We start from the raw sequence: 21780 nt of genomic DNA, 5'->3' as shown, positions 1-21780 counted from the left end.
AGGTAGCCAGTCGTGCCAGCTGGTGCTTGGGGAAGGACAGACACCAGAGGAGGTTCCCAGTAAGCAGCTTTTATTTTGGGAAGGAAGTTATTCATTGCGGGCTCTTGGGGCGAGGAGGGTTAGGGCTGCATGCATGCCTAGATGTGGAATAGGGCATTGATGTGCTCTCTCACATCACAGTAATCGGCCTCAGTGATCTCTTCAAAGGTCTCATCCAGAATTTCGGCAATGCACTTGCGCAGGTTTCTTGGGAGAGCCACTGTGGTCCTTGTCCCAGTCAGGCTAACTGAGAGGCAGGGGGACCAGTGCTGCACACAGGCAAGCTGCATATGGGCCAGGGCAGAAGCCGCATTGCAGTAGAAGACTCTCCCTTGCTCCCAGCAGTGAGATATCTTCCAGGATGAACTCCTGTGGAAAATGTGGGGACAGTGTTCAGTATAGGGGCCCCCTGCCGCTGTTGGCTCTCCCTTTAGGCACAGAAACTCTGAGGACTGTTTCACGGCTGTACTATCAGTCACACTTGACTGTGTGCTTACTCACCATTTTGGGGCTCCCGTGGGCTATGTGCACCAGCTCAGCCTGTTGTTGAACTACTCCTTGCTGCTGTCATGGCTCCCTGTGTAGGGTTTCATGAGTCACGGCATTAAAGGGTCAGCAGGGTCTCCAAGGATCACAATGGGCATTTCGACTTCTCCTACGGTGATCTTCTCGTCCGGGGAAAAAAGTCCCAGCCAGCAGGTTCCTGAACAGGCCAGTGTTCCGAAAGATGCGTGCGTCATGCACCTTTCTGGGCCAGCCTGTGTTAATGTCAGTGATCCACAAGCGCCTGGAGAACCATCAAGAAATAGCACTTCCGATTAATGTACTCAGAGGCTAGGTGGGCTGGTGTCAGAATTGAAGTATGCGTCCCATCTATCACCCCTTTGCAGTTAGGGAAACCCATTTATCTAAAGCCAGCCACAATGTCATGCATGTTACCTAGTGTCACAGTTCTTCTGAGCAGGATGTGATTAATGGCCCTGCAAACTTGCATCAACACGATTCCAACAGTCGACTCTTCCACTCCAAACTGTTTAGCGACCGATGGGTAGCTGTCTGGAGTTGCCAGCTTCCAGATAGCAATAACCACCCACTTCTCCACTGTCAGGGCAGCTCTCAATCTCATGTCTTTGTGCCTCGGTGGGGGTGAGCGCCTCACACAGTCCCATGAAAGTGGCTTTTCTCATCCGAAAGTTCTGCAGCCACTGCTTGTCATCCCAGACTTGCATGACGATGTGATCCCACCACTCAGTGCTTGATTCCCGAGCTCAAAAGTGGTGTTCCACGGTGGTGAGCATGTCCGTGAATGCCACAAGCAAACTCGTGTCATATGCGTTACTTCAGTAGATATCCTCGTTGGAGCTCTGACTGTCACTTTGGAGCCTAAGGAATAACTCAACTGCCAAACATGATGTGCTGGCAAGACTCGTTAGCATACTCCTCAGCAGTTCAGGCTCCATTCCCAAAGACTGAAAGGGAAGACAGAGTGGGCAGTACAAAAAACGTTGAAAGTTGGCACCAAATGTGGACAGAAGTAAAGGGATTGCTGGGATGCGAACTGATGCATCATGGGGTGTTGGGACAGGACCCAGAATGCCCCGCACTCCATACCCTCTTCCCACAAGCCACAGTGCCATTATGGGATAGCTGCCCATAATGCACTGCTCCCAATGCCGCTGCAAGTGCCGCAAATGTGGCCATGCCAGTGCACTTGCAGCTGTCAGTGGGGACAGATGGCAGCGCTTTCCCTGCTGCACTCTCCGAAAGCGGCTTTAACTCACAGCGCGCTACATCTGCAAGTGTAGCCATGCCCTCACTGTATTTCTAATGTGGCTGAAAGTGCCTTATTCATGATTTACTACCACAGCTGGTAGAATTTTTTCATGTGAAATTTTTAATGAAAAATGGCCTTTTTTCAATAACAAACTTTTTCAAAACTGTTATCAATTTTATTTTTTAGCTATTTTCTTTTTTTTCAGTGGAAAAGAGAGAGAGAGGAAACAACTGAAATATTTCCATTAGAAAAAAATAAACTTCTGGTTTTAAAAAGTACACAAAAATAACTTCAAAAAGGCTGATGTATAACTAACCCTTGCCCTCTACACCCGCTTTTTGATCAACTTATCACTGCAGAATTTGGCTACATTCACAACCTTGCTCCTGTTGGTGTGGGCTGCTTGAGGTAGATGCACCATGGGTCAGTGTACAAGCTTTTTGAAGAGATGAATTGAAACCAGTAGGTCAGAAATCTAATATTCTGCTTCAACAAGGTCCAATGTAATCTTACAAATCCACCCCACCACTTAAAGCTAACCAGTCTTTCAAATCAAAGAGGTTAAATGCTGGATGTGAAAGAGCCAAATCATTCCGCTGAATCTGGAACAGCATTTGCATTAAATCTGCTCCCATCAATCCCAATTTCAGCTGTACATGGAGAGTTCAATATAGTGTATATATAATCCAGTTAGAAATGTGAAGTGTTCTCAATAATGTGTGTTAAGAAACAGCAACTGAAGTCTCCATTTGTATCATTCACTTTACATTAGTCAGTTGCAGAGTCCAGCCCCACTGACAGGGTAACTGATTAAGGGTTAGCTGAGGTACAGCCACTGTCATTCCCTTTTCTCCCAGTGAAACCCACTTCAATTGTCCTTTATGTCCAATCAGCTTCACCTGAAAAAAAAAAAATAAATGAAGTCTATTCAAAGTGACTGTTGTCCCAAAGATTCAAATTGCAGTCTAGTCAAAGTGACTGTTGTCCCAATGATTACATGCATATATTTTTCCACTAGTTAACAGGTCTTTTAACATAACGGATTAACTGTAGGCACCACTGTGCCAGCCACATGAATGGTCAGGGGATGTCCAAAGGTTCTAAACATGCTTCTAAGGTGTTCATACAAATAAGATGGCAAATGTAATGATGCTGTGTCCTATGATTTGGGCCAGACTATGGTAAAAGGATTTTGAGACACTAGCTCCCTATGTAAAGGGCCAGGTTTCACAATACAAACCAAATCATTGTCTTATAAATTATAGTGTAGTTTACATTTTTTTTAATAAATACTACCACAAAAATAGAGCAAAGTGACTATACACAAGCAATGTTCAGATGATTAAGCAGAACATGTGCACAAAGGTGAAGAGGTTTCAAACATTATACTGCAATGTTACACTTTTGGAAAGTTAGTTAACAGTTTAAGAAACTTGCACTACTTTTTGCCTATAGGAAGAAGTCCGATGCCAACATGGGTATTTTAGGGGAAGCAGGAGTTTTTGTTTTTTTAAAAGATAAGATATTCTGGAATCTACTTTTAAACTGAATTGTACTTTATTGTAATAGAAATAACCATTCTGCTCAGCTCAGGAAAAATCAATGATTTTTTAATACACTATTGCTTCATTTAAAAAGCATATTAGAAAGCAGGATTTGGGAGGAGGGGGGGAAATCACTTAAGTAGCTATATAGAAATTATACTATTGCACATAGTACTTAGGGTGGTATAAAATCTAGTCTCAATTTACTCTGCTGTAAATCAGGAGTAATTGTTTGATTTAGTACAACTGACACTTCCATTACACACACTGTTAACAGTAAGTAAAATTTTGGCAGATTAAAAATTTTTTAAAAAAAATACTATAGTGTTCTTTGAACAAGTCTTTGAAATAACTTCCTATTTGTCTATGTTACACTACACTTCCTCTGAAATTTTGACATTGCAGTGTGAGCAGCTGAAGTCATGAGGAGTATTAATATTTAGAAAGGAAGGAGGGTCTTGTGTCAAGGCATTGGCTTTGTTTTTACATATGGCATTGTTTTTACATATCACCACAGGTGACAGGTATACATTATTTGAAAACAAAAATGTTCAGGATTGACTGCACATCTCTCTTACTATGTTTTTACAAAGCCTAGCACATTAAAGCTCCAGTATTGATAGGGGCCTCTAGGCATTACCATCATGCTGCTACTACTAATGATTAAGAATGCAAAACTAAGAATGAGCTATTTATTTTAAAGTCTCCCCATTCCTTGCCTTTCATCTGAAGAGCGCAGGCCAAATTCTTCAGTGCCATGATAATGTAATTCAGTTGCCAACTGTAATTTGTGCTAAAGTAGGGTGGGTGGGTGGGTGTGTGTGAGAGAGAGACAAGTACCCCTATTTATATACCAAGGTGTCATTATGGGGGGAAGTGTACTGAAGTGGGAACAGAGTTGGTCAAAAATTGGGCACGTCAAGAGGAAAGTCACATTAGGCTAGAGTGGTGCAAACAGCCAAAAAGCTATTCACAAGAGGGTATAACACATCTGTTGGAGATGGAGGAATTACCACCTGCCCTTACACTCCCATTCTTATGTTTTTCGGGGTTCTTCACTAAGAAGGCAAGTCGGGGTAGACTGGCTCAGCAAGACACCCTTAAAACCAAGGGAACATACTCTAGACCATCTAACTGCTCAGGGCATCACCAGCCTGCTTGGAAGCCTATTGATGAACCTATTTGCATCCATGACCAATTTGAAAAAACTAAGAGGTACTACCTGAGTCAGAGACACTCCCTTATGACAGAAGTAGGCCTCCTTTATGCCATTCCTCCCTCAGCCACTGAGGGTGTAAATCTATGTCACACGAGCCTGCTGCACATTAAGTGTCTGGGTGGACCTTGCTGCCAGGCACTAAAAGTTCCATAGTGAGCTGGATCTACCCCGATTTAATGGGAGTAGATTAAAGACACTAGGGAACATTTTGTGTGCAGCAACAGGGTCCACACAGATACTTAATTTACACCTCAGCCTGGTCCAAACTAAGTGTCGAATATACAGGTTCTGAGAGTAAAAGGGAACAGGCCATGGTGATAACACTCACCTTCTCCTTAGCACTCAGGTCTTGGTTCTCAGACCTGCTTTAGATGTGAATGGAATCTCCTCTCAAACTCCCAATACACACAGAACAGTGCAAAAGGGACCAAGCTTAAAACTAACATCCAGTGCAGTCTAACCCATCAGCTGGGATACTGAGGGGAAAGGCAGGGCATTAATTGACATATACTCAGATAATCTTGGCAAGTGATGCACACCCACATGCTGCAGAGGAAGGTAAAAAAACCCCAAGACCACTGCCAATCTAACCTGGGGGGAAATTCCTTCCTAACCCCACATCTGGTGATTGATTAGACCCTGAGCATGCGAGCAACAACCAGCCAGCCCAGCACCTGAGAAAGAGAATACTCAGGGCCACCTCGGAGCAATGACCCACCCCAACAGTGTCCCAGCTCCAACCGTGACAGTCTCTGATCCTTCAGAGGAAGGACACCAAAAAAACAAAACAAACCCGGAATACATTTGTAGGCAGAGGTCACACACATCTTATGAGGAGGTGTGTGGGATTCCTACACAGTCATCCATCCACACTCTCAAGCACTGTAGAGTCAACATTCTCACCCAGGCTGAGGCAGCATTTGGTAGAAGACTGTTACTGAATGGGGTGCCCCAGTAACCCTTAAATTCCTTTACAATTCTACGTGAATAAACTGAATCCTCCACCCTCCCAAGGGATGACTTACTGCTTTTTGCATGCCACTGTGAAGGCTGTCTGACATGGAGGGGACTGGGCTTGTCTTCACTACCAGCGTAAGTCAACCTAAGTTACACTGCTCCAGCTTAGGTTGACGTATCCTGGTGTCTTCACTGTGCTTCGTCGATGGGAAACGCTCTATGGTCGACTTACCTTACTCTTCTCGAGGAGCAGGAGAGCACTCTGTTGTCGATTTAGCAGGTCTTCACTAGATCCGCTAAATCGACACCCACTGCATCGATTGCAGCAGCATTGATCTCCTGGTAGTGAAGACATGTCCTCAGACAGAGACAATTCTGTCTTACTGTGCATTTGCATTCTCTGAACCTCCAGGTCAGACTGCCAGACCCTTCCGATGGAGAACTGCATTAAGTTTGCTGGAGAGGGGTGTCTGCCTATTGCTTGCTTGTTGAGTAGTTTGAAAGGCAAGTGGGTATTCCTCCAGGAAATCTCTAAATTTCATGTCAAGGCTCTGCTGTGGGAGGTTTGAGTTGAACAGCACTTTTACACTTTGATATAGTTAGCATTTTTCAGCTTTGGAAGCTATCATCCTGCGGAGTTCTTCCTAAGAGGTGGTCCTAAGCCCAGGCTTAGAGCAAAGATCTGCTCGCCCCCCAGTTGGCACGGAGCAAGAGAACGCCCTACTATGAAGTCTGACGTGGAGGGTCCTAGACTGAAAGTTAATAGGTAAGACAGAATTTTCCCTTTTTTCCCCAACATATTCTATTCTGTTTTTACATATCACCACAGGTGACAGGTATGCATTATTTGAAAACAAAAATGTTCAGGGTTGACTGCACATTTTTCAGATATTTTCTGACCTATCTTATGAATATGTTCCTTTATTTATTCATAGACAATGCGTTAAAGCTGACAGAAGTAGCAAAAGAGACAGTGGTCACTTACTTGTGTCTCTCCAATGATGGTTTTTGGGTCACCAAGTACCAGAGTCCCTGAGATTGGCCAATTAAGGAAAATGGCATAGACTGTTTCTTCTTTAGGTTTGAACGTGTACCTGGTTGGAAATGGAGAGTCATATAATTTATGTCAGTTTTTCTTGTAATTATCTACACATTTGAGAATAATGTACATGTAAAGATTTCAGAACTGGAAAAGGAATTTTAAAAGTTGATGGCAATTAGGGTCACAAACACCACAAGAACTGTTTACATCAGAACTACAGCAATGCAGTCCTCGCCCTGCCAAACTACTATTAAAAAAACTTTGGATTCCAGCAGATCTTTTTTCCAAGTATAATTTATTCTCTACCAAACAATCGTGCAAATATTTGTAACACTTCTCTCTCTCTCTTCTTACATATTAATGTTTCTCATGAGTTTTACTTCCAGCTTTTTATTGTTTCTAGATGTGATATTTATATTTAATAGCCAATGCTGGGCACAGGAGTACAGAACAGCACACGAGGGAAGGCAAAGCAGTAGGGCCAAAATGCAGATGAGAGATGGTTTTGGATTACTGGCACAGCAAAGGCACACAAGCTAAGGAATAGAGAAGGGTCCAGAGATTAGAAAGGGGTACATTTGATGGGTGATTTCACCAGAAATGATATTACCATTATTTTACCAAATAATCTATCCATAATACTCAATTTGACAGGGGTCATGTCCACCCTACTATTGATCAGATTTGTTTTCTAGGATTTTTTTAAAAAACAAATTCCAGCTTTGTAAGCTATTATTGTGGGGCATTCTTTCTAAGGGCCATTTAAAAAGTGGCTAATTTTAAAAACAGCAAAGAATCCTGTGGCACCTTATAGACTAACAGATGTTTTGCAGCATGAGCTTTCGTGGGTGAATACCCACTTCTTCGGATGCAAGCAGTGGAAATTTCCAGGTGTAGGTGTGTATATATAAGCAAGCAAGAAGCAAGCTAGAGATAACGAGGTTAGATCAATCAGGGAGGATGGGGCCCTGTTCCAGCAGCTGAGGTGTGAAAACCAAGGGAGGAGAAACTGGTTCTGTAATTGGCAAGCTGCTGGAACAGGGCCCCATCCTCCCTGATTGATCTAACCTCGTTATCTCTAGCTTGCTTCTTGCTTGCTTATATATACACACCTGCCCCTGGAAATTTCCACTGCTTGCATCCGAAGAAGTGGGTATTCACCCACGAAAGCTCATGCTGCAAAACATCTGTTAGTCTATAAGGTGCCACAGGATTCTTTGCTGCTTCTACAGAACCAGACTAACACGGCTACCCCTCTGATAATTTTAAAAAAGTGCAATATAAAACTGCTTATTTATTTCTTATAAGCAGTTTTATATTGTATCAATCAATATTCTACAGCAATTCCTAGCTCCTGCTTTAGTTTTTCTGCTACTTTGACTAAGAGGCATAAATAGGCCAAAGATACACATCGAGCCTTTGTTTCAGTCTGCATTGGAAGCATGCACTCTCGTCTCCCAGTTTTTTTCCCCCTAATCATTAGGATGTACCAACTTCACTAATGTCCAGTATATATATATTCTTCCTTTAGGCACCTACCTTGGCTCGCACCTTTAGGCACCTACCTGAGACAGCCAAATAGCATACAGATTAAGGTACTGGTTTCTTTATTGTGAATACTTGTCCACTAGAAATTGGACAATTTCACAAAAGGGTCTCAATAGTTATATTTTCTGCATATTGTTTCACTAGTCTTACCACACTCCTGGTGTGACAGTGTCATTCTGATTTCTCCATGGTTTAGTTCCATAAATGGCTTCTCCATTGACTCTCAGCCAGTCACCCATCTGCCTTAGGCGTTCTTGGAATATAACATCAATGCGACCATCATGGGTGGGCCCAATGTTCATCAGGAGATTTCCCCCACATGATACTGTTTCTATGAGTTGCTGAAACATTTAGAAAAGTCAGAATGTTAAGATTATAGCCAGTGAAGGCATACACATTGTTTGGTGTTCTTACCAAAGCTTAGTACTGTACTCTGCTCCAGACATATGAGTTGAAGGGGCTGAATCAGTATTTGACACTGCAATATGCAAAGTAGTATGTTAGTGGTTCCGATAGTTTCTACAAAATTTAAGCTTCCATTAAAAATGTAACATTTTTAGCTCTCATGGCTCAAGAAAACCTTCCAAATGTGATCTCACTCTGTGATGCCTGATTAACTCTGCATTTTTTCAATCTGTCTGCACTAAGAGTTATCTGCTCCCCATTTTTTTAAGTGGGGGGTTGATTCTGAACCCTAATGATGACTGATAGTCGTTTTATACTGTAAACATCCAGATATTCTGAAATGGTGGTCAGAGTCTGGGATTGTAGTTGGATACTGTGAAGAGCCCCTGACACACACACACGCACATGCACACACACAATCTTACTTCTTTAGTTACACTAAAAAAAAACCTGCGTGTACTGCAGAATAAAATGAAATTAAACAAATATCTTTGGTTTCTACAGATAAATACTTTTCATTTCTTTTCAGAACTATCTTGTATATAATACAGGAGTTTAAAGTAAACTGCAGCACCTAAACTATTAGAAGAGAGCCTACACACTAAGACCTCGTTCCTGCAACTGATTTCAGGTGGGCGGACCTCCTGTGTCTGCACAAATCCCCCTTGAACTCAATGAGGCACCATGCAGGTGCAGGGGTCCACCTGCAAAGAACCAGTTGCAGGATCAGGATCCTACCTTACCTTACTAATTTGTTTTAAATCACAATTATCTGCATATCCAACTTTCATGAACAGACAAAGTATTTTAATTTAAAAATGTAAGTATAAGATTGGATTGCTTTGGGGGAAAATAAAACACCTTAAAAAAAACGGATGCAAAGTAACAAGGAAGTCATTCCTGAAACAACCAAATATACTAAAGCCTTTAGCATTTCTCTCACACCAGAGATTGATGAACACCTGGTGCCCATGCACTCTGAAATAATTCCCTACTGTCATATTAGGTAAAATTCTCATTGACTTCAGCAGGCATTAAAGTGTTTAAAAACTACAGGATCTCCTCCAAATGTGGGTATACGAGGTACAATATGTACATACAGCTATATGAATGTTTGTTTCTTTCTTGGACATAATGTTTTGTTTGACATACTGTACATCAAATTACTTAACCCGTAGAAGGATTTAGTTGTTAATACACCAATTAAATGACTTTGTAGGTTCATTTGGAAGTCTTGAACTGGTAGGATGGAAACATCAATTTTATTATCACAAATTTTACAGGATTACCTGTGGGAGAAGTTAGAATTAGCCAGCAGAAATTCCCTAAGACCTACTTCCTTTGTGATTAACTAATTGTCACTGAAATCCCTAGTCTGTGGTCACACTTCTATTGGAACCTTTCTTAGCATGCTTTTCTGGCAACTGGCCCTTTACATTGGGAAGAGCGAAAAAGCTACAACCATAAAGTTGCTATTTTGTAGCTGACTGCTGAGGGCAACATCTCACTTCCTTCTATCTGGCAAGTACTGATAGCTCTTATAATGGTTTACCTTGGTTTTTCTTTCATGCCTCAGAAAAGGCCACCTTCATATTTTTATATCTATACCGGCAGATTTTTTTAAACCAGTGGACACTGATAGCTTGCATTATACTTAAGGTTAGTTCCATCTTGCATTCTAACTGATTAAAAAATGTGTAAGAAATTACATGTTAGACCTACACCTAAGATAAAAATGTAACTCAGCTGTTAGACTGGTAGCTGTTAACTCTAACCCAGCTATTAGACTGCAAAGTCCAGCCATCAAACAAAAGCTAGATTTGGGTTATGTGATAATATCAAACTAACCACACACACAAAATAATTGAGTGTTACAACAACTGCAAATTTCACTGCGTTGTGACTACTCCTCAGAGATTAAAGTTTCTAGTTGATCTGATGGCTTGTCTCTAAATGTGTGCAAGTAGTAAGTTTGGGAGCACCCTTTGAACTTCAGAGGGCAATGAAGGGTGCGAGTGGAGGCAGAAGTGTATTTGGGTTCTTTGGATGAGTCAGCAATCTGTTCTCAGCACTGGCTGTTATCAAACTCATAAGGTGTTGTTGAGGATGAAATAAGAAAAGATGTCCCCTGAAAGAAGAGGGACGGACAAACCCAAATTCCTCCACATGGACCAGCCTTCAAATCTGGGTCAGATGTAGCGAATTCAGACTTGGATTGCTATTTCCACCAGTCTATAAGACACATTCATATTTCTATCCCGTCTTCAGAAAACTTTTATCCTTTTGTATTTATGAAATAGCAACATTTAAATGTAGAGTACCACTCTTTGCGTTGCATGAATGTAGACTCTTTTTTGGAAACAATTAGCTATATGCTGCGTAAACAGGGATTCAGCAGACATAAAACCCATCCACTTCTATGGAATTTAATGCGTGTTTTGCCATTGACTTCAGTGGCAGCAGGATTGGTTCCCCGAGTGTTGCTGGCAGAATATTCTGGGAGATATGAGTAGAAAACTACAGAAACAATAATGACTCTTTTGTATTTAAATGCCACAAACATTTAAAGTGTGTAATTTTCATAAAATACTTAGAAGAATACTAAATATCCATGGCTTCTTATTACTTCATATTTGTCACCATAGTGTAGAAGCAGAGGAAAGACAGAAAGTCAAGGAAGTGCAATAAAAGTAACTGAGTGGAATTTATGGGCCTGAGCCTCATCTTGCTTATACATGTGTAAATCACAAGTAATTCCACTGAAGTCAAACTGGTGTAAGAGAGAGGAGAACCAAACCATAGTTAAGATAGAGCCATTACTGAACTTAGTTTGATAATATAATCAAAGGAAATGATCATCAAGAGATCACATAAGTTATTTCTTACCATTACATCGGTGAACTATAATAATCAGAAGTAATAGCCAGATGTTGTATACCATATCTCTGTCTTACTGTACCTTTATCAGTTCTTCAGTCGTGAGGTAATCACTTAGCTGCGCATTCCTCCTATAACCCCATGACCATTTGTCTATGGTCATACAGTTCTCCCACTTATGAGGCAAAAGGTGTCCTGGATTATAGCGGTCGCTGCAGGTGTAGTATCCACCATGTTTACAAATGCTGCCAACTCCCCAACGATCATTTGTTACAACTGTATCCCGAACTGGGCTGAAATTACAGACATTTTAAACAAATGGGTATGATTTTTAATTATTTAGACTGTCAGCTCTTTTCCCCAGAAATTCACATTCAAGATGTCTTCTGTATTCCTAATTTTCCTCTTTACCGGGGCGGCTCTAGACATTTCGCTGCCCCAAGCACGGCGTCATGCCGCGGGGGGCGCTCTGCTGCTCGCCGGTCCCGCGGCTTCGGTGGAGCTGCGGCACGCTTGCGGGAGGTCCACCAAAGCCGCGGGACCAGCGGACCCTCTGCAGGCATGCCGCTGAAGGCACCCTGCCTGCCGCCCTCCCGGCAACCGGCAGAGTGCCCCCCCGCAGCATGCCGCCCCAAGCACACACTTGGGGTGCTGGGGCCTGGAGCCGCCCCTGCTCTTTACGTAATGCAAATGGGTAAGAAATCTGGACTGAGATTTCTGTCTCTGAGGTCTTACACAGAATGAGAGTAGCGAAGGGACCCGCTTCTGCACTCCTTACTCAGGCACACCTCCGACCGTCTGCCATGGAAATAGATTGCAGTACAGATCCTTCAATATACACTGTGCCTTATGTGCAGTGTCAAAGGCACGGTCTGTGAAGAAAGCGTCCTGATCATATTCTTAACATATTCAAAACCACCCTACTTGCCATCATGGTAGATGACTGTTACTTACAGGAGAATAAAAATAGATAGAATGGCCAGACCATGTTAATGGAACAACTTGTGGACCTGCTTGACATTTTTCATGAAAATGTTCACAGTTTTTCAGCCGTGTCTAATAATTTGGTTGTTAAACGGAATACTCTTCCCTGACTTGATCCCTTATATTGCAGGGGAATTAAGTGGGAGATGACATGGTTAAGTGCCCATTAAGTGAAACAATGGATCCCACACAATATATGGAAAATGAGACAGAAGTTATAGACTGGCCAAAGTTCCAGTTTAAGGGCTAAATATATGATAAAAACAAGATACCTGTCGTTATACAGCCAAGCTAAAAACCCAGTGCTGTTCCAGTAAGTATCTGGTGCGTTACCATTCCCATCAGACCAGAGGATCTCTGGTTGGTATTTCGTCACAATCTCATAGAGCTCAGGCAACGATTTGGCAGTTGGAAACTGTCTTGTCTTGAATGCACTGGAGGCATCATAAAGGAAGAGAGGATTGAACCATTCAAAGAGAGAGTGATACAGCCCAAAGTGCAAATCAGTCCTGTTTCTAATAGATGTTGCTAGTTCAGCCACAATGTCCCGTTTTGGTCCTACATTGACAGCATTCCAGTTCCAAGAGTATTTTGACCCCCACAAAGTAAAGCCTAGAAAGAGAAAGTTGAAGGATAAAAAGAGGATAAAAAGCACTGTTAGCATATTCTTATATATATTATGATATTAGTCAAACACACATGCTGATTGCAGCTCCCCTGGAAGAGGAAGTAGGCTCTCCCCACTTCTGCTTGCCCTATTACTGAAATCTCTAGTTATGTATCACCATAATATTCCTTCTTTTAGAAGAATCCAATATCAAGATGTTGCTTAAAATTGTTATATAAAGAACCACGAATAACACAACTCTCAGTTTCTGCACTAAGCAGACAATTATTCTTTCCTCATAGTAAGTGTTCATTCCACACAGATTTTCCTTGTAAACAGGGTATAAACACTGCCACTTTTTGGGGGCATCTTGATGATTGCTTGGATGCATCAAATATATCATCTCAATAAACATCCAAGAATGGGAAAATATTTGACATATTCAGTGACTTAAAAACTCTCCCCTCTATCATTTGCATTCAAAGACTCTTCTGCTCTATTGGTTGTTATATCTTACGAAATGCTCCCTGACATATTCAAAAGCTTAATCAAGCACTCAATAAATTTATCTGGGCAGAGGGAAAATGTAAAGTAGCCTTTAAAAAGCTAAACCTAACTAAGTACCAGTGGCTTTAACTTTTCAGGTATCTGGATTTATAACACAGCAACCCAGTGTAGGCATGTTCAATACTGCTGCATTTCAGATAAGCCTAAACCAGAATAGACCAAGGCTAGACTTTCATCTTCAAAGAGCTTTACAAACATTATCTAACATGTTCACGGCACTTCTGGGAACTGGGTCAATATCATTATCCCCATTTTAACAAGACAAACAGGTTAATGTACTTGCTCAAGGACATAAAAGATGCTGCCTGAAATTCAAGCTGCTATGAATGGGAGTTTTGCTCTTAACTTCAGTGAGCCCAGGGTTTCAGCCCATGTGTCAGAGCTGGGTTTACTGGTTGCCAGTCCTGTGCCCACACCACAACTCGCTCTTAAAAACAAGTTCTGGACTAACGACTGTGTTCAACAGACCTGATGGAGTGGAACAGTAGGCCATTGCTTTGATAATATCACTGTGAGATTTTTCTTCTCCTAAGAACTGATGCAAGCCTACCACGCTGCTTAACAGTCTTAGATTTTGGGCCAGAGTGTATCTGGCATTCCGATACTAATTGCTACCTCTGTGGACCTGCCAAGATGTGGTATTGGGAAGCTTGATAGGATTTATCAAAAGGAGGAAGACGAAAAGAGTACAAAGGGCAAAAGTACAATCTTGTGGTGATTGCACAAGACCAAAGCTCAGGCAGTCTGGAGCGGTTCCCTGCTTTGCCGCAGACTTCCTGTGTGACCTTGGGAAAGTCACTTAAATCTCTGTGTGTCAGTCTTCCAAATGGTGATGATAAATGGTGGTAAAATGGTGGCGATGATAATATCGCCTGTGTCTACATTGTCCATTTAGACTGTACACTTTTTGGGCTAGGGATTGACTCTTACTATGGGTATGTATAGCACCTAGTATCACAGAGACCTGATCTCGATTTGGGCTTCTAGCTGCAACAGTAATAATAGAAATCAGGCTACTAATGTTGAAATATAATTGTGCATATTTCAAAATCTGCAACCGACTCCCAAAAGCATATTGTACCTTTCTTGGAGAAATGTACAGAGCTAACAAACTCTCTGCACACAGTAATGTTCTATATGAAACAGAACACAATTTACTCTTGTGGTTTATTAAGCAATAAAAAGCCTAGAGCTAAATTACACAACCGTCAGACATTAACAACTTCTGTGGCTGTTGTAGGAAGCTCTGCAACACTCTTAACTTCAGTCATTGCAACCTATAGCAGAAGGAATAATGTGATAACAAATTCTTCCTTCTACCAATGTTCCAGCCTTTTATAGGGGATATGGGCTGACAAATACCACTTTTATTCTTGCCAGGTTTTTAGCATCTAGCCAGCTGGACAAGATAGCTTCACCTGGGTTTTTGTTCTGCTAGAAGAAATGAACCATGAACTGCAACAATTGCCAGCACTTGTGCACATTCTATTTACCTTCATGGTGTTTTGAAGTCAAGACAACATATTTTGCACCAGAAGCCTTCAGAATATCTGCCCACTGGTTGGCATCAAAAAACTCAGCTGTAAACAAAGGGCCAAAATCTTCATAACTGAAGCCAGGAGGGTAATTTGTCTCCATAAATTTTACATAGGGCTGTCTCTTTTCCTTCTGCCAGTACCACCTTCCAAATACACAATAAAAATATCCAATGACACTTTAAAAATATATACAATTAAAATAATAAATTCCTGTTTTACCATTCTAAAGGGCAGTGCACACTGACACAAACATACTGTGGAAGGACACTGGAAATAAAATAAAACTGCTTCAGGCAATAATAGCCTTGATATTTGGAGTCACTCTGATCTATTTTACTCTCCAGGACTTCATTTGAGGGACTCCCAGTGTTTCCTACTGAGCTGTGTTGTACACCAGATAAAATTTGATGGGAGTGGGGAAAATAAAGTCTTATTTAGGGGCCAAATGCTGAAAACTTACAACCAGGCATACAGGGCTGGTGTGGGATGTAGGCAGCTATGTTGGGTGCCAGTTTTGTAGGAACATCCATAGTCTGGGCCAGCACAGCTATGGACTTCTTTAAGCGTGCACCCCCTGTAGAAGAGTAAGAGCAGCCATACCACCACAGCTTTTTTGCTTCTGCCTGTTTAAGGGCACCACCACTTTGCAGTAGCTACTTGGCATGACAGCCATCTCACTACTCCACCTACCCCCACCCTCAAGTCTAGTTTTCAGGGAGTTTTGCTTCTTTAAGGATGGCCCCTACCCCACATCAGCAGCAGTGAAAAATTGCTACATAGACAGAAGCATGACTCCAGTGTGGCTGTCCCCTCCCACCAACACAGGTATGAGGAGGTGTGACAGGGTGGACTAGGTCTAGAAGCCTCACGGCCCTGCTATACCCTATTCCAGAAAAGAGCAGAGGAGAAGTCCTCCCAGCAGCCTAGAGTGGTTTTAGAGGAACTGCCAATCAGAGGGGCTGCTGAAGCGACCAATCAAGGGGCAAAAGGGCCATATAAAAAGAAGCAGCAGAGTAATCAGTTGCTGCCTGGAGCTTACAGAGGGAGAAGTAGGTGCCTGGTTGGGAGAGCAGCAGGACTGTGGCCAGATCAGTGAGGGCAGGCTGAGCCCAGGAGACCAAGCCCAGAAGTTCACCAGACCGGGTGAAGGTACCATGCTGGATCCTGCTGGTCTGGTTGAAGACTGTGCCCAGACAAGGGCTGCTAAAAGGACACCAACTGAGGGTACTGAGATGGACCACTCTTGGTCTGTTAAAGAAGGTAGTGCCTCTGGGAAGGATGCCCTTGTGCTATGGGGCCATGAGCAAGAACTAGGGACTGTATACCACAGAATGGGGCACAGTATGTGTGACTTGTATGGAGGGCTGAGTCACTGAAGACCTGCCCAAAAAAACAACAGCCAGGGGAGTGCTTCCCTGTGCAAAGCTGAGGGATTGCAGGCATGCATCAACCAGAGAGGTGGACGCCAGCCCAATTACAGGAGGGAATTCCTAGGGTGGCAAAATGTCCAGCACCAGCCCTGTGGATTAGTGTTTTCCACATAGAAGGGAAAAAAGGTGGGTGAAATATCTTTTATTGAACCAATTTATATTGGTCAAAGAAACAAGCTCTGTGTAGCTCTTAATCTTGTCTCTTTAACCAACAGAAGTTAGGCCAATAAAATATATTACCTCATGCACCTGGTCTCTAATATCCTGGGAGTGATATGGCTACAACAATACCCCTTACTACATAAACAGTTCCCCGTCTATGGGCATAGTAGAAATGCTATGGCCAGTCATAAGGGTTTGTGGGGTTACAGTCATTAGGTTTCAGAGAGTGAGGCAGAGCAGCAAAGACCTGCTGGTAAGCTTAGACATACACTGATAATTGAAAATTGGGTAGGAAAACAAACTGAATTTTTAAAAAATTTGTTTAAATTCCAAATTGAGGATCAGAGTCTGATCTCAGCAATACTCATGTAAATCCAGAGTAACTCTGCTGATATCAATAAAGTTACCCCAAATTAACATGGGCATAAGTGAGAACAGAACCTGGCCCCTTGTGGGGGAAAAAACTGCATGAAAAGGCCCAGAAATCTTCCTGTGGAAAAATAGTTGCAATCTCAAGACATTTTAGTGTCTAAGGAACCTGACCCCACCTTCCCTTCTCGTCTTCTTTGCCATGCACAAATCACTAATGACATTAAAATTTACAGAACTGAAATTACAAAAGAAACAAACTGAAAAGTGATCTGCTGAGATCAGAGAAGTGGGAGCAACTGCAGGCCAAGGAAGAAAGTTGGTACTAACAAACAAAAGGCTGTAATAACAGGGTAAATGAGGATAAACCACAGGTGTAAATGCTATTTACAGTTAATAGTTACTCCACATTTACACCTATGTAAGAGTAAAATCTGGTACATGGCTAATAACAGCTCGAATACAAAATGGGGGGACATAAACCAAGCAGCCTCATCCATTGCATTAAAGTGAGTTTATTTTAATCTTGTACTTCCTTAACATTTCTTTTTTGTGTAATCAAGCACTGTAGTTATCATAGGAAGGTCTGCAGTCAGGATTGAAGAGAGAAGGGGTTTACAAGATGATGTCTATATTAGGGGAAATTCTGCCCTCATTTACAGCCTATACAACTTCATTATGTTCCAAATGACTGCACAGAGTGCCCAGCCCATAAATAAAGTTCCATATATAAAAGTTTGAGGACAACTGGCATTGACAGTGTAACTGAGGATTTGGAAATATTACACCATAGGAGAATAGTTTTGCCAGTGGATGGATCTGTATGCTTAATATACTAGGAAGGAAAAGTGATTTTTTGCAATGACATTTCAACCATAACCTCTCTTTTGGAAGGATCTGTATCCTGGTCAAAGCTTTCTTTTTCTATTTTTGGTACATTTATGTTTGAGATAGAGCCCTTTTGTGCTAAATCAGATGCATGAGTACTTTCAAGAGTTAAGAGAATAGGCAGCATTAACACTCTCAATCTGGAGATGGCATTTCAGCCAAGAATATTTTACACTGTACTAAGAATATTCTCTTAAATTGTACTTGGTATCAAAGACAGTCAAGACATCATCTTTATTCTTTGTCCAGAAAAATTAAGAAGTAAAGTGCTGTTTAAACCCATCCCCTGCAGCCTTCAGAAAATCATGTTTTGCCAGATTTTACTGCTAAGAGACCAGGGAATAATTACCACATGCACTGGGGAGGGAAGGGAGAGTGAAAGGTTGTTTACTACAGGGTGCAGCTTCATTAGGGAAGGAAGAAAGAAAGAACAACAGGCTGCTCTATCGATAGAAAGAGCAAGGGGAGGTTAAAGAAGCATAAGGGAGGAAGTGAAGAGCTGAGAGTCAAACGCATGGAAGCCTCACCAGAACCACTCACTGCCGAAGCTGGGCACGGAGAACACGCCCCAGTGGATGAAGATGCCAAACTTGACTTCATCAAACCAGGTCGGAAGTGGTCTGGAATCCAGAGACGCCCAGGTAGGATCATAGCGCGCGCTGCATCCCTGCGGGGAAAGGAGCAGCGGGAGCAGCAGCAGCATAGCTACCAACGGGAGGATGCAGCCGGCGACTTGAGAGAGCAGCAGTCGTTGGCTGGGGGGTGGTTGAATGTCTCACGTGAGAGCAGTCAGATGACAGCCCGCGGCAGGCAGGGCTGCTTCCTGCTCCGTGTTATTACACCCACCTAGGCTGCAGGAGCAGTTTAATGCAATGTTTAGCAAGTGCGGGGCACTGGAGGACAAGGAGGTTACGAGAATAATTTCTGAGTTTGATTTTTTTTTCCAGGCTTGCAGAGCAAGGAAAGGAGGCTTGGAGGGCAGCTGAAAGGAGGCCCTACATTAGTGTCTCTGAGGGAACCCAGGATGAGTGCTTCTCGCCCTGCTGCACACACTCACTGATTTAACGACCCAGCCTGGTGCTATTTGCCTTCAATTGCTATATAAATTGATGGGATTTGAGCCCCTCATCCCTGGCCCCACCCTAGAGCCCACATTCCCAGCAGGCGTCCTCACACCTCTGCACCATCCAGGGCCAGGACTTTGTTGCCCTGTTCCAAGCGCAGTTGATTTGAGACAGACCTGCTCTTACATATAGTATGATTACCAGCACAGCGGGTGCATAGAGATTGGATGGTGCATTATGAAAAGTTCCAGAGAACAAAAGAAATTTACTTCTCATTATTTATAAATGTTGTCACTTAAGGAAAATTAAACCTTAGGTCTGCCCACCTTGCTCCCTGGAACTGAGTTCTGTAGAGTCTCATTTGGGAAAAGACTGACTGGTTTTGGAGCAGTGTTTAATTTAGGCCCTTGTTAAAGAATCTCCCACTTTAGGGGAAGGATTTTGCATTGTGTTTCAAAGAGGCATTTAAAATCTCACTCATCTTGTGAATTCTCTCCAGTTCTGATTAACCCAGCTTGATAACCCCCCTCTCCCACTGTAAACTAGAACTGTGAAGGCATGACATAGACTGTGAACATCTGAATAAATGTCTGGAAAAGTGCTTTATTGTGCTGACTAGAGCTGTTTGAATTGTAAAAAAAAATTAAACCAATACATTTTTCATGAAAAAATATGCACTATTGGAACCAGACTTAGTACCAAGTTATCATTTATTTCTGAATTTTTATTTGAGCACAACCTAATTCAGGAAATATGCTCTATGTTGGCCATAGCTTTAAATTACCACAAAGTGGCAGTGTTTCAGAGCATTGCTGATAGAAATGGAGGAGTTTCTGTAATGTACTTAGCACTACATCAAGTAGCAGAATTGCATGGCTTCAAGGTTTCATAGCACAATGCTTATATTTAAGCAATATTACAATGGCCAAAACTCTGAGGAAGAGGGGGAAGTTCCTGGCAGGTGCAGGAGAGTTTTCAGAAAAGATGATTTGGCAAAACTCACCTGAAGAAGTGCTCTGTGTTGTTCAAAAGCTTTTCTCTCTCACCCGCAGAAGTTGGTCCAATACGAGATATTACCTCACCCACCTTGTCTCTCAAAAATCACAGGAATTTTCAAAGATGAACCTGGATGTTGCTGTATTTTTGAAAATTCAGCCCTGGCTCTGAGCATGCAATCTGCCTGGTCACTGTCTTAAGCTGTACATTCAGCCACCAAGCTTCTTGGCTGTCACATGAAGCTATGGTCACCCCTATCCTCCTTTTGGACTCAGGCACTCATCAAGCACTCATCTGGGGGCTGGGCTAGTTTGGGGGTTACCAGGTGAGTTACCTGCGTGGTGCTAAATAGGCTGCTGCATGGCCGTGCAGCTTATAGGGAACTTAGGTCATGGTGAATAATTAGCTGTACATGAGCTGACTGTGATGATGATATGGCCAAAAGGGCTAATGTGATCTTTGGAATTATAAATGGAAATATCAAGTAGGTTATTTTACCTCTGTATTTGCCAATGGTGACATCGCTGCTGCAATACTGTGTCCAGTTCTGGTGTCCACAATTCGTTGGTGAATTGAAGAGGACTCAGAGAAGAGCCACCAGAATGACTAAAGGACTAGAAAACATGCCTTAGAGAGAGAGAGAGAGAGAGTCAAGGAACTCAATCGATTTAGCTTAATGAAGAGAACATTAACAGGTGCCTTGATTCTGGTCTATAAGTATGTACAGGAGCAACAACTATTTGATAGAGAGCTCCTCAATCTAGCAGAGAAAGGTATAACCCAATCCAATGGCTGAAAGTTGAAGGCAGACAAATTCAGACATGAAATAAGGTATGCATTTTTAACAATGAGGGTAATTAACCATTAGAACAGAGCTCCCCAAACTGTGGGGTGTGCCCCCTGGGGGGCGCAGAGGAACATTCGGGGACAGGGTTATGGCTGTGGCCCAGGTCAACCCCCATGGGGTGTGGTGAGGGAGCACTACCCAGCCCCGCTCTTGGCTCTGCACCTGGGGCCCTGGCTGACAGCCTCGGCCCCCCTGCCCCACCCCCAGCTGTGGCCCCAGCCTCAGTTCCTTTACCCCATCTGTGTCCCCCCTCTCCCAGAGCTGCAGCCCCACTCCCAGTCTTGGCTCCAGTGTGGGAGGAGGTGTGGACAAGGGTAAGGGGGCGCAAAGTAAAAGGTTTGGGGACCACTGCATTAGAACAATGTACCAAGGTGGATCATGGTGGATTCCCCACTACTGACAATTTTTAAATCAAGCTAGGATTGTTTTCTAAAAGATCTGCTCTAGGAATTATTTTGGGGAAGTGTTACAGCCTGTGTTATACAGGAGGTCAGGCTAGATGGTCACAATGGTCTTCTGGCCTTAGAATCTATGTATCTATTCACCAAAGGACTGCACAGTACCCTGATTCTGGGTAAGCTTGCTCTGTGATAGGCCATTGGAAGCGGGAGATTAGTGAAGCGCTCTGTAATGGACAGGTTCTGCGAGTGAATTTTACTGGTTGCAAGCACCAAGAGAGAGAGACCACAATACAACCTATAGAGAACACTACTCAACGGTCCCCTTCCCACAAGAAATCAGCTTTGTGCAAAGTGCAGTGAGTCACCAGGCCGCTTTGCTTTCAAGTTGTTCAAAACAATGAAGCCAGCCCAGATAATAGAATTCAAGCATAATGCTAGCTCCACAGAGGGCAGCAGAAGAAGGTTTCTACTTGATACACAGAAAGATACCATGGTCATCTTGATTTTGTTTATCCCAAGGGC

General features: G+C 42.7%; 1 protein-coding gene across 1 annotated transcript; it reads right to left on the bottom strand.

Moving 5' to 3' along the window:
• Nucleotides 1-1966: 1966 nt before the first annotated feature.
• Nucleotides 1967-18900, bottom strand: FUCA2 (alpha-L-fucosidase 2). The gene is made up of 7 exons (XM_039532896.1): nt 18478-18900; nt 15057-15244; nt 12662-13001; nt 11488-11698; nt 8274-8464; nt 6519-6627; nt 1967-2712 (listed from the first exon to the last, which is right to left on the bottom strand). The coding sequence occupies exons 1-7, from the start codon at nt 18651-18653 to the stop codon at nt 2572-2574; spliced, it is 1356 nt and encodes a 451-aa protein (XP_039388830.1). The 5' UTR covers nt 18654-18900; the 3' UTR covers nt 1967-2571.
• Nucleotides 18901-21780: the final 2880 nt, after the last annotated feature.

Source organism: Mauremys reevesii, linkage group 3, assembly GCF_016161935.1.
Source record: "Mauremys reevesii isolate NIE-2019 linkage group 3, ASM1616193v1, whole genome shotgun sequence".
In the NCBI taxonomy this organism is placed as follows: Eukaryota; Metazoa; Chordata; order Testudines; family Geoemydidae; genus Mauremys; species Mauremys reevesii.
Note: the sequence above shows the minus strand (reverse complement) of the source record. Positions and strands in the feature narration are given on the sequence as shown.